Here is a 14,281-nt window from a genome sequence, read left to right as displayed (position 1 = left end):
TTTGTTTTGTGTGTGTGTGTGTGTGTCAGTGTGAGTTTGTGTGCATGTCAGCGTGTGTTTGTGACTGTGTGTACTTGTGCGTGTTAGTGTCAGTGTATTAGTGTGTGTGTGTCAGTGTATTAGTGTGTGTGTGTCAGCGAGTGTGTGTGTTTGTTTTGTATGTGTGTCAGTGTGAGTTTGTGTCCTTGTCAGCGTGTGTTTGTGTCTGTGTGTTCTTGTGCGTGTTAGTGTCAGTGTATTAGTGGGTGTGTGTGTGTCAGCGAGTGTGTGTGTTTGTTTTGTGTGTGTCAGTGTGAGTTTGTGTGCATGTCAGCGTGCGTTTGTGTCTGTGTGTACTTGTGTGTGTGTGTATTTGTGTGCGTGCTTAGCTTCAGCTGACCTGTAGAGAGTCAGTGGTGTGTGTGGTGTGCTGTCCGCTCTTGCCGTAGCCCTGTCCGTGAGCCGTCAGCAGTCGGCCCGTCAGGTCCACAGCCGCCCTCCAGTTCTTAGTGCTCTGCGGGACAGGAGGAGGTTAAACAACACTATTATTTATAAAAACATACACACACAGAGACCCGTCAGCCAGCCGTAACGACAACAAGCGCTCGCGTTAAATAATATCAATAAAAATGTATTACATATATAATAGGTGTGTCACAATATATTAGTACTGACAGCAATTCTGATAATCCAAGCATGAGATATCGATATCATGTTAATTTAGGGTGTGGCAATACACAGGTATTGGCGATAATCACAATATTCAACATAAATATCATGAAATCAATGTGTACTCTTCTTATTTCTACATGTATTATTATTAACATTTATTATTATTTAGTAAAAATGAATCTTTTATCACATATCATAACTGTCTTTCCTTGTCAAAAATATTTCTTCGCTTCTTGTCACATGAAACGCCTTTGGGGCGGGGTTATCAGTCTTTTAGGGCGGGGCTATCAGTACTTTAGGCTGGGGCTATCCGTTCTTTAGGGCGGGACTATTAGTGCTTTAAGGCGGGGCTATCAGTCCTTTAGGGCGGGGCGATTAGTGCTTTAAGGCGGGGCTATCAGTCCTTTAGGGCGGGGCGATTAGTGCTTAAAGCTGCGGTCACACCAGAGTTTGTGTGTGCGAAATTTTGTAGTACGGCGCTGCGAAAAGGGGCGGGATTAAACAAGTTGTTTAGACATTAAAAAAGCCAGCGATTTGCTCCATGTTTTAAATTTCTGTCCAGAGAGTTCCTGTTTTGATCCTGGATTGGTCTCAAGCAGTCAAGTGATGCGATTTCACAGGTCAGAGTTCACCAAGCTTGAGCTTTGCACCGCAGTGACATGCAAAACTTGACGCATGACCTTGCATTTTTCGGTCTGACGCATTTGCATGCGTTTGAATGGAAGTCTATGGGAGGAAAAGCCCAGTGTGACCGCAGCTTTAGGCTGGGGCTATCCGTTCTTTAGGGCGGGACTATTAGTGCTTCAAGGCGGGCTATCAGTCCTTTAGGGCGGGGCAATTAGTGCTTTAGGCTGGGGAATTAATGCTTTATGGCAGGGTTATCAGTGCTTTAGGCTGGGGCTATCCATTCTTTAGGGCAGGGCTATTGGGGGGGGGGGGGGGGGGGGGGGGGGGGGGGGGGGGGGGGGGGGGGGGGGGGGGGGGGGGGGGGGGGGGGGGGGGGGGGTATCAGTACTTTAGGCTGGGGCTATCTGTTCTTTAGGGCGGGACAGTTTATTAAGGCAGGGCTTTCAGTCCTTTAAGGCAGGGCTATCAGTGCTTTAGGGCGGGGGAATTAATGCTTTATGGCAGGGCTATCAGTGCTTTAGGCTGGGGCTATCCATTCTTTAGGGCAGGGCTATCAGTGTTTTAAGAAGGGGCTATCAGTCCTTTAGGGTGGGGCAATTAGTGCTTTAGGCTGGAGCTATCCATTTTAAGGGCAGGGCTATCAGTGGCTTTAAGGCGCGGCAATCAGTGCTTTAGGGTGGGGCTGTTCGTTCTTTTAGGCAGGGCTATAAGTGCTTTAGGGTGGGGCTATCAGTCATTCAGGGTGGGGCTATCAGTGCTTTAGGATGGGACTTTCAGTCAATTAAGGGGGTACTATCAGTGGTCTAGGAAGGGGCTGTTAGTCCTTTAGGCTGGGGCTATCAGTTCTTTAGGGCGGGGTTATTAGTCCTTTAGAGTGGAGCTGTCAGTGCTTTAGGGCTTTATCTTCCTTCATTTTGTTAGCAACACCCATCTTTCAGTTATCCAATCGGTTCCCTTAGTACGAAATCATGCAATTTCTTTTCTCATTTCAGGATCGCTTCTTCAATCAAAGTCTGACCATTTGCATCTGCGTTTTTAATCGTTCCTTGTCTGATGTCAGTTTGATGCTTTAGCCTCAATATTCTTAGCCACGCCCCTCTTACCATTAATTTGCAACAAGTAAATGATGTGCAAAAACAAACCAACGCCCTCTACTCAATATTCAATTTCAGTTGGAAGTACATACTGAAATAAAGTCTCAGATACTTCTGGTTCCTAGAATCATATTTTTTATTCAGTGTAACACCACCACAGTGTCACCACACAGATATACAATATCAGCTCTGTATTTATATTTCAGTTGAATGTAGATCTGATGCTGTTTGTTATTTTTTGTCCATTTCTTATCTTGAGTTCAGTCTCTTTCCCAATCTCCTCTACATTAGAGTCTCTGCTCTCTCTCTCTCGTCTCTGTCAGAGACCCCAGAGCCTCTAAATCTTCATTAGAGCGGCAAATGAAGCCGAAAACCACTGGCAGGAGAACGGGCAAAAGCAGCAGCCGCCGCTGAGATAAAGCAGAAGTGAAGTCAATGGCAGTGGAAATGAGGGTCCTTTCTGATGTACTGCACATTTGAGGACTCAAAGACAGCAGATTCTGCTCTTTTAAAGAGACGGTTCATGCAAAATCATCGTCATATGATGTAGAATAGTAAAGGAGATATTCTGTTTTGCGATGTTCTTGTCTCTCTTTTCCACACAATTACTGGACAACAAAATAAGAGTAAAGTTTTCATATCTCTTAAAAGTTTTACAAACTTAAAAAAGACACCATAAACAAACAACCATGATTTAAAAAGTCCCTGTGAAATTAAAATAAATTTCAGGTGTTAGTATCAGTATGTTAGTCTTTAGGATATCTATAAGCTAGCGCACACCAAAAGAGTGACACAATTTGCATTTAGAAACCTGATATAAATGGATCAACGATTTTATTCACATCACCTCATACTTCAGTTTCTCACAAAATCTTCTGACCAATCAAATGCTCTCTAGTATCTGACATGCCCCGCCCCCTTCTTCTCATTTGCTTTTCATTTGATGTGCTTGAGCTCAACCACTCTCACTGGCAGAGCTCAAAACGTAAAAAAACATGCTATTGGTTGTTTTTTTTGTTAAAGGGGAGGAGCTACTCTATGTCCCGCCCTCTCTTCATGTTTCAGTTGAGATTACGTTAAACATCGAATAAAAAAATGCACATTTCAAAGAACTTTACTGCACATTTAACAGTAAAAAAAACCTGTAAAAACATCATTGCGCCTGCAGTGGTCACGGTAAGGCAGCAACGTTTCTTGATTATTACATTGGAACAAAAGTACTAGAATATAAGAAGACAGAAAATAACTTTCCCGTGTTGGCGTGGGTTTCCTCCGGGTGCTTCAGTTTCACCCAGAGTCCAAACACATGCGCTATAGGGGAATTGATGAACTAAACTGGCCGCAGTGTACATAATTAATTATGTAACTTTTAATTCTTTAATTAGGACAGTAAGGTCTGACTTAGACAAGAGTCTTGTCACTTAAAAGAAATAATGTCCAGTATAGAATATGTGCTCATGCTGCAGTGGAAACAGAATGAATATTGTGTCTGACTCCATCATGAACTTGGAGGACTGCATCCATACATCTCTGCAATGACTCAAATCACTGATTAATAAAGTCATCTGGAATGGTGAAGAAAGCCTTCTTGCAGGACTCCCAGAGTTCATCAAGAGTCTTTGTGTTCATCTTCAATGCCTCCTCCTTCATCTTACTCAATAATGTTCATTTCTGGTGACTGGGCTGGCCAATCCTGCAGCACCTTGACCTTCTTTGCTTTCAGGAGCTTTGATGTGGAGGCTGAAGTATGAGAAGGAGCGCTATCCTGCTGGAGAATTGTCCCTCTCCTGTGGTTTGTAATGTAATGGGCAGCACAAATGTCTTGATACCTCAGGCTGTTGATGTTGATCATCCACTCTGCAGATCTCTCTCACACCCCATACTGAATGTAGACCCCAAACCATGATTTTTCCTTCACCAAACTTGACTGATTTCTATGAGAATCTTGGCTCTATGTGGGTTCCAGTAGGTCTTTTGCAGTATCCGGATGATTAGGATACAGTTCAACAGATGATTCAGCAGAAAAATCTGTCGTTTGCCACTTTTCCAAATGATCAACTAGAAGCCAAGTTATTATTTGTTGATTTTACAACTGAGATCCACAACCAAACTTTTGTCAGGTAGTGTACATTTGTGAACATTTCTAAATCATACGAGTGTACTAAATCATTAGCAACATTTACTTATCCATTAATAAATAAATCTATGTAGGATCTTATAAATCTCTTCCGGCTGAAAATGTACATCAATGTAGAGTTAAAAATGTTAGATTCTGTTCCTAAAACTCAATAAAGCATCATTATTTCCATGATAAATAAAAACGTTTTTTTGAAATTACACCAGGAACCTCGTTAGTATTCCTCAAGCTTCCACCAAAGTCACCTCTAAAGCCAGACATTCAATGAAAGTAAATTACAATCACTGCAGTGCTTCATTTACTGCTGTTTTACACTCAGACATTCACTGATGTTACTCTACAAGTCGAGGTGAGGACTGATTCGCAGCTTTAACTACAAACAACACAAGACAATCATTTGAAGATAAAGAAATATCCAAAATGGAAACACAAATGTAAGAGCTTTGTAAAGCAAAAGAAGAAACCTGTCAATCAGTCAAAGAAACAGAAGAGAAATATACAGCAAATACACACAAAGATAGTGAGCTAAAAAGGCATTCATCCATTCAATTATTCATTTTCATCCGTTTTTCTGGGGCCAGTCACGGGGGCAGCAGTCTCAGGAGAGAACCCTAGACTTCCCTGTCCCCAGACACTTCCTCTAGCTCCTCTAGGAAGTCCCGAGGCGTTCCCGGGCCAGCCGAGAGACATAGTCCCTCCAGTGCGTCCTGGGTCTTCCCCGTGCTTCCTCCCGGTGGGACATGCCTGGAACACCTCCCTAGGTAGGCATTCAGGAGGCATTTGAAACAGATGCCTGAGCCACCTTAGCTGACTTCTCTCGATGTGGAGGAGCAGCGGCTCTACTCCGAGCTGCTCCCGGGTGACAGAGCTCCTCACCCTATCTATAAGGGTGCGCCCTGCCACCCTGTGAAGGAAACTCATTTCGGCCGCTTGTATCCGAGATCTTGTCCTTTCAATCATGACCCAAAGCTCATGACCGAAGGTGAGAGTAGGAATGTAGATTGACTGGTAAATCGAGAGCTTTGCCTTCCGCCTCAGCTCTATCTTTACCACAATGGATCGGTATGTCGACAGGACTACTTCTACCGCTGCACCAATCCGCTTTTCAATCTCACGCTCCATTGTTCCCTCATTCGTGAACAAAACCCCAAGATACTTAAACTCTTCCACTTGGGGTAAGGACTTTCCTCCAACCTGGAGATGGCAAGCCTCCTTTTACCAGTGGAGCACCATGGCCTCGGACTTGGAGGTGCTGATTATCATCCCAGCCACATCACACAAGGCAGCAAACCACCCCAGTGCATGCTGAAGGTCCATGTTCGATGAAGCCAACAGAACAACATTATCTAGCGAATAACTGAGATGAAATCCTGTGGTCCCTGAACCGGACCCCCTCCAGCCCAAGGCTACGCTTTGAAATTCTGTCCATAAAAATGATGAACAGAATTGGTGACAAAGGGCAGCCCTGCCGGAGCCCAAAATGCACTGGAAACAAGACTTATTGCCGGCAATGCAAACCAAACTCCTGCTCTCTTCATACAGGGATGAGACAGCCTTTACCAGAGCGCCATACCCCCAGAGCACCTTCCACAGATTGGGACACAGCCGAATGCCTACTTCAAGTCCATGAAACACGTGTGGACTGGCTGGGCATACTCCCACGAACCCTCGAGCACCCTGGTGAGGGTATAGAGCTGGTCCAGTGTACCATGGCCTGGACGAAAACCACATGGTTCCTCCTGGATCCTGAGTTCAACCATCGGCTGGATCCTCCTCTCAAGTACCCTGGCATAGACTTTCCAAGGGAGGCTGAGGAGTGTGATCCCCCTAGAGTTGGAGCACACCCTCCGGTCCCCCTTTATAAAAATGGGAACCACCACCCCAGTTGCTAAAGTTGTTAAAAAGGCATGTATGGATCACTCAAACACTATTTCAGGACATGACTGAAACAATAAAACAGAAGAAGAAGAAGAAAAATGAATAGAAAAAGGCAAAAATAAATAAATAAATAAATCTTTATAGGCTAATTTAAACAAACAAACTAAATGTAGTAATGTTCAACTTAATTTGTTCGTTTAAATTCAGCTCATATAAATTGTTTGCAACCAGTTACACCCTAAAAAATGCAGTAAATCTAATAATTAATTTGTTTTCAGTGTGTCCAAATGCAATGCTAACTGTGCTTTGCAAATCTGAGTGAGACATTCAGTCCTTCAGGGTTCAAGAAAAGCTAGCGTAACATTATTTTCAGCGGCTACAGAGGCAGTCGAGATGATGCTGCGAGATACATAAGACAAAGAAGCAGACAGAGCCAAAAATAATCCCTGGAACCCCATACGGAGAAGACAAGAGCCAGAGAAGAAGAAGAAACCAGGAGACAGGAGGAAGCGAGGGCGGATGAGGCGCTTCTTTCAGGCTCAAATCAACATCATGTTCTTTATTTGACACTCTTTTCCCTGTCTGAGCAGATTATACAACAGACACACACATGGGGTATGGAGGCACAAGGGTAGCACTGTCGCCTCAAAGCTGGAAGGTTGCTGGTTCAAGTCCCAGCTAGGCCAGTTGGCATTTCTGTGTGGAGTTTGCATGTTCTCCCCGTGTTGGCGTGGGTTTCCTCCAGGTGCTCCGGTTTCCCCCACAGTCCAAACACATGCGCTATAGGGGAATTGATTAACTAAATTGGCTGTAGCCATTGCTAGGGTGTTCTGAGTGGTTGTAAAGGTGTTGCTACGCACTTGCTAGGGTGTTCAAGGTGGTTGCTAAGACATTTTAGCTCATTTTAGCTTAGCTTAGCACAATGAACTGAATCAGATTAGACCATTAGCATTTCGTAATTGTTCATTTTCCGTTGGTCGTATTACATGATGTAACTACAGAAGACTCGAGCTTTAAAAAAGGTAATTATCAAAACTCTTTTCTGAACGAAATGCTAAAGGTCTAATCTGATTCAATTCATTATGCTAAGCTAAGCTAAAAGTGACCCCGAAATGTGAACAAGAAATCGGTTAAATGGATTCAAAAATGGTCAACTGTTTAACGCTGCAAACTCTAAATAATTGCTCCAAAAATTCCTTAGCTTAGCATAATGAATTGAATCGCATTAGACCATTAGCATTTCGCAATTGTTCATTTACCATCGGTCGTATTAAACGATGTAACTACAGAAAACTCGAGCTTTAAATAGGAAAATTATCAAAACTCTTATTCTTTAATGAAATGCTAGTGGTCTAATCTGATTCAATTCATTATGCTAAGCTAAGCTAAAAGTGACCCTGAAATGTGAGCAAGAAATCGGTTAAATGGATTCAAAAATGGTCAACTGTTTAACGCTGCAAAGCGGTTACTAGGGTGGTTGCAAAGGGGTCGCTAGGGTGTTTTGAGTTACCACTAAGTGGTTGCTAGGGAGTTCTGAATGGTTGCTTAGGTGTTGCACGGTGGATGCTAGGGTGTTCCAAGTCATTGCTAAGGTGTTGCAAGGTGGTTGCCAGGATGAGTGGCTGCTAGGTGGTTGCTTGGGCATTGCAATGGTGTTTTGAGTGGTTGCTAAAGAGTTGCTAGGCGGTTGCTAGGGTGTTGCTAGGTGGTTACTAAGGTGTTACTAGGTGGTTGCTAAGGTGTTCAGAGTGGTTGCTAGGCGGTTGCTAAGGTGCTGAGTGGCTGTTAGGCAGTTGCTAATATAAATTAGAATGGTTCTAGAATGAATTAGCATGTTGCTAGTATGTTCTAGTATACACTAGCATGTTGTTTGCATGATTTTAGTATGAATTAGCATGTTGCTAGTAGGTTTATAGTATGAATTAGCATGTTGTTAGTAGGTTTATAGTTTGACTAGTATGTTTGTTAGTATGTTTTAAGTATGGATTGGTATATTTATTAAATTTATTAAAAATTACATTTTATAAAATTTTTACAAAATAATTGAATATAAAATAAATAAAATTAAATAATTTATTTTAAATTAATAAAATTAAATAATTTTATACACACACACACACACACACGTGCATATACATATGTATATATATGTATATATAATTTTTTTTATGTATATATAATGTTTTTTTGTATATAAATAAATTTATATAAATTAAATATTTTATATAAAATAATATAAAAAACAAACTAAAATAAAATAAATAAAATAAATATTTTTTTTGTGATCTTTGATATTATTATTGATCATAGGCACATGACCATATGCAGTACATGACTCCTATAAATCCCACAGTAACAAGTCAACATCATTGTTTATAGTCACAGGAATGCACAACACCTTACATAAACCTTAATTAACGCATCCGCCACATGCATAAATTCAAATGTATTTCTTATCACTGCCTCCCTCCAGGGGTTATATACTGTATAATGCTGTGTCTGTGAAGACTATAAACAGAGGAATAATCCTATGTGTGTGTCTCAGTAACTGTAAGCCTCACACACATTTCTCTGCTCCAGAGCTTCTTGATCTGGTCTGTGAAGTCCAGGATCTGGGGATTAGAGCTCGTGCTTCCACTACAGGCGGCCTCAGTGCTAATGCTGCTAGCACACACACACACACACACACACACACACACACACACGCAAGCTGGCGTGCATGCAGTGTATCCTTGTCTTTGGGTGAAGGACGTGGGCACAGCAGGCTAGGCTGTGTCTCTGGCTTGTGTGTGTGTGTGTGTGTGTGTGTGTGTGTGTGTGTGTGTTGTTCGTGTTCAGAGGCAAATCAGTGAGGCAGTAATTCTGAACCCTTAGAGCTGCAGCTGGCACTTCATGCTGCTTGGCATATGACACAAACACACACGCACATTCACACAAACTACACTCGCACACATTATACACACACATGCACTAGCCACATGCCGATGTTCAATAATTTGTGATAATGAACATGTACACTATTGAAATGGAGGGCTCTACAATTGAAATAAATATTTTTTATTGATTAAATACATGCTGTTTAAAGGAAATCTCCACCCTTTTCTCCTCCAAAAGTCTCATTTTACAAGTCTCCTAGAGTTAAACAGTTGACTTGAAGCATTTTTGAATCCTTTCAGAAGATTTCTTGTTCTGGCAGGGTCATTTTAGCTTAGCTTAGCATAATGAACTGAATCAGATTAGACCATTAGCATTTCGTAATTGTTCATTTTTTGTTGGTCTTATTACACAATGTAACTACAGAAGACTCAAGCTTTAAATTGGAAAATTATCAAAACTCTTTTCTGAATTAAATGCTAATGGTCTAATCTGATTCAATTCATTATGCTAAGCTAAGCTAAAAGTGACCCTGAAATGTGAACAAGAAATCGGCTAAATGGATTCAAAAATGGTCAACAGTTTAGCTCAACTGTTTAAATAACTGCTCAAACAATTCCTTAGCTTAGCATAATGAATTGAATTGGATTAGACCATTAGCATTTCATAATTGTTCATTTTCCATCAGTCTTATTACATAATGTAACTACAGAAGACTCAAACTTTTTTTATATATATTTATTTTTGGCCTTTTGCCTTTGTTAGATAGGACAGTATTTAGTCAGGAAGTGAAGTTGGAGAGAAAGAGAGGGGTAGGGTAGGGAAATGTCCTCGAACCGGGATTCGAACTCGGGACACCCTGACGTGCTACTGCACCATATGTCGACGCGCTAACCACTAGGCCATTGCGCTGACAAGACTCAAGCTTTAAATGGGAAAATGATCATAACAATTTTTTTCAGTTTTTTAATGAAATGCTAATGGTCTAATCTGATTCAATTCATTATGCTAAGCTAAGCTAAAAGTGACCCCAAAATGTGAACAAGAAATCGGCTAAACGAATTCAAAAATGGTGAACTGTTTAACTCTAAATAACTGCTCAAAAAATTCAATAACTTAGCTTACCATGATGAGAGAGATCTGCAGAGTGGATGATCAACATCAACAGACTGAGGTATCAAGACATTTGTGCTGCCCATTACATTACAAACCACAGGAGAGGGACAATTCTCCAGCAGGATAGCGCTCCTTCTCATACTTCAGCCTCCACATCAAAGCTCCTGAAAGCAAAGAAAGTCAAGCTGCTCCAGGATTGGCCAGCCCAGTCACCAGACATCAACATTATTGAGCATGTCTGGGGTAAGATGGAGGAGGAGGCGTTGAAGATGAACACAAAGACTCTTGATGAACTCTGGGAGTCCTGCAGGAACGCTTTCTTTGCCATTCCAGATGACTTTATTAATCAGTGATTTGAGTCATTGCAGAGATGTATGGATGCAGTCCTCCAAGCTCATGATGGAGTCAGACACAATATTCATTCTGTTTCCACTGCAGCATGACCACATATTCTATACTGGACATTATTGAAGGTTCAGTGACCAGACTTTAGTCTAAGCAGAGTCAGACCTTACTGTCCTAATGAAATCAGTAATAATCAAGACATAATCATATTTTATTGTGCTCAAATATGCGTCATCTAGAGGCCTTTGCCTTTCATATAAGCCACTTCTGATACCAAATCATCAACTAGAAGTCAAGTTATTATTTGCTGTTCCTAAAACTTGGATAAGCGACAAGACTTTTGTCAGGTAGTGTACTTTAACACTAGAAACAATGAACAAATATGACCGGCTACTCACTATTAGCCGTTTGAGACCCAGGAAGTTTTGCTCCACAGAGTTAGCCGAGAGCACCTGCCTCTTCATGGCCGCCTGCTCGCCCAGAAAACGCTGCATGAGATCTTTCACTGCATCGCCCTGTGAATCAGAAACATCACAAATATATTTGACTTCTAATTTCAGTGCGCTCATACACTGAGAGCAAGGAAAAATTTCACCCACATTATGATTCACTCCGTCTTAGTCTACCATTAATCTAACATTTTATTCACCCTACCAGATGATAACAGACTTTTTTGCCAGTGATATAACCTGGTTTGTTAGTACATTGGATTGTATTGTTTTCTCACTACAGCAGAACTGCTCTAGAGTTCATTCATAGATATATATACACTAGATATCGCATACAGACCCTGAGCATGCCTCAATAGCGCCGCCGCATTTGTACAGTGCTCCCAGCACAAAAGTCATTCAACAGCACTAGTCAAGACTAAAGCCAATCTGAAGATGCTGGACGTCAGCGCTGTGTACGGGTGTAATAACGAGCAAACAAAGAAAACATATAGGCGTAACATTTCATAGGTAAGATTTCATTTTTTGCGATTTAGTATGTTACGAACTTTTGTGCTAAACAAGTAACGTTATTGATGATAATACATTCACTTGCTGCACTGACCATGAGGCAAAGTAGCACCAAACTCACACAAAACTCTAGGCTTATGCTTGTTTTGTTGAATAAAATCAGCAAACAATGTAAATAAAATACGACAAGACCGGCGGAAGGCGCGCGCGAACCTAAGAGCGGGGGTTGGGTGGGGAGGAAGGTGCGCGCGAACTGAAGAACGGGGGTGAAGGTACGCGCGAACTGCGGAGCAGGTGTGAAGATGGTTGCACGTCGGGTTCGGTGCGCATGGGGACTGAACCAAAAAACACAGGAATCGGGGGGGATGGGTGGGGGGTTGGCTGGAATTCCGGGAGTTTTAACAATATGGGAGATGGGTCTGAAATACAGGAGACTCTCGGGAAAAACAGGAGTGTTCGCAGGTATGAACAAGACGCTTGACAACAAGAAACTTAAGTTCACGAACGTTAGTTTTTGTAGTAACTTATAAGGGTGCTTGATAACGTAACAGTGCCTGCGCCTCTATGTGCACATTGTCCACCCTAAATTATTGAATATTACAAATCATATATCATTTAGATCAGAAAGGTGGATGTGTACATCGAGACGCAGGGATATCGATGGTTCTACATGAGTCGTTCATAACGGTGATTCATTCACAAACGAGTCGCTCCCTCCGTTAGCATTACAAGTGAAAGTGGGAGAGGGGGTGTGTTTCAGGACGTGGATTAGACCAAATTTAACAGGGAGGGAGGATAATACATTTCCATACACACAAACACACGATCCATCGATGTAGAAAATGATAATTTCTGTAATTTAAAAGAATATTTGCATACTGACCACCAGGAAAACTCCCGATCATACATGTATGTACATATGTGTGTATAGCTATGGCTCCAGATGGCCAGTCCTCCACTACACCTTGGTCCCATATTAATTTCAAAGGAGTGCTGCCCTGTACTAAAATGGCGGCTCTATTGACGCATGCAGACAACAATAGCGTACGTAGGCGACATCTAATGTAAATATCAATGGAGTTCGTTTAAACTGAGCCGAATCCACCTCATTCAGGTGATCTCAGACTGACTGTTTTGTTGCGGATCAGAGCACGATCGCGGCGTATTCCCAAACGAACCAAGGTAATGGGGCAAACATGCCAGGTTCCCAAACAAACATCTAGCCGTGAAAGCACCCTTAATTCTAGTTAAATGTATTGTGAATCTGCACTGACCTGCAGGTTGTCAAACTTGAGTCCAGGCATGGCCAGCTGCTCTTTGGGTATCTGACCAGGGCTGATCTGCTGTGTGGCCACCGAAATCAGAACTTTCCTGGTGTCATCAGAGGGAAGCCAAGCATCATATCTCTTATCCAGCTCGCTATTGATCAGAGCGCTCGCGAAGGGGTCGTCTCCACTCGAAAACACGGCCTGCAGCTTATTCATGGGAGCCGAGGCCTCAACAGGACTCGCTTGTGGTTTACTCGCAACTGGTGTAAAGTACGTGCTGGTTGGTACAGCTTCCTGAGGAGATTCTGGAGGATTGAGCGACTCTGCGTTCGGGTTGCTGACGGATATAAACGAGGTGGACGTCGTGAAGGAATCAAAGAAGTCTGAGGCTGGGTTAACCGTGCCGTTATCCGTGAAGAACTTACTGAGGCTGGGACTTGGCTGGCACACCTGCGGGATGAGTTTGTTGGGAGTTTCTGTGCTGCCCGTTGTAAAACTGGGAGATTTTACAAGTGTAGGTTGGAAGCCATCAGGAACAAGAGCTTGTGTTTTGGCTTGCGCTGCCTGGCTGAAGATCGTACACACTGGGACGGGATCTTCTCTAGGGGATGAAACTGTATTTATTTCGATGGATGCGTCCTGAGATTCGGGAGTTTCTAGGTTCGGGTCTTGTTGAGGAGTAGTTTCCCTTTTGTCATCATCCGCCTGAATGATCTTCTCTTGCTCCTCTTCTTCCAATAAACCCTCAGATGTTTCTTCATGTTCAGTACTATCATCTTCATTTCGCTCTTCTGCATCTCCCTCAGGTGTTTTGGACGCCTCTTCATCATCATTCTGCCCTAAAAGAAGACATATGGTGATAATAATCAATAATTCAATATTTATGAGCACAACATCATGACATTTTAAGTAATGATATGGTGGGCACTTTAAAACACCATGACTTGTGGCAACAGTGTGTGAATATAGCCTAATTAATTAATTAATTATATTTGTTATAATCACGCTTGATCAAAACAGTCTGCAGAAACACTTTGATTGACATTCTCCCTTTGTACGTGTCATCAGAGAGAGAAAGCCCCGCCCACTAGTGACCATCTCTCCCTCAGTAGCATAGGCTGTTAGTCTTGTTTTGAATCTGCCACTATGCTGACACACAGGCATCTGTAGCTCCGCCCTCTTCTGAAAAGAGCACAATCTCATTTGAATTTAAAGTGACGGTCACCAAAACGCCACATTTAGGATCTTAAGGGTCAGTTTCAGAGAGTTATAAAATATTATTTGTGTGGTATTTTAAGCTGAAACTTCACACACACACTCATTTAATTAATC

The 14,281-nt window shown here is 42.2% G+C and overlaps 1 protein-coding gene across 1 annotated transcript in view; it reads right to left on the bottom strand.

The window, feature by feature from the left end:
* Positions 1-14,281, bottom strand: part of trappc12 (trafficking protein particle complex subunit 12) — a 29,595-nt gene that overhangs the window by 11,999 nt on the left and 3,315 nt on the right. Inside the window, exons 3-5 of the mRNA XM_056476910.1 lie at positions 12,956-13,788; positions 11,121-11,237; positions 380-493 (exon numbers count right to left, since the gene is read on the bottom strand). Coding sequence (XP_056332885.1) covers positions 380-493; positions 11,121-11,237; positions 12,956-13,788 — 1,064 coding nt within the window. The remainder of the gene's footprint in view (positions 1-379; positions 494-11,120; positions 11,238-12,955; positions 13,789-14,281) is intronic.

The sequence above is a fragment of the Danio aesculapii genome, chromosome 17 (genome assembly GCF_903798145.1).
Source record: "Danio aesculapii chromosome 17, fDanAes4.1, whole genome shotgun sequence".
In the NCBI taxonomy this organism is placed as follows: domain Eukaryota; kingdom Metazoa; phylum Chordata; class Actinopteri; order Cypriniformes; family Danionidae; genus Danio; species Danio aesculapii.
This window is presented reverse-complemented; position numbering and strand designations above follow the sequence as displayed.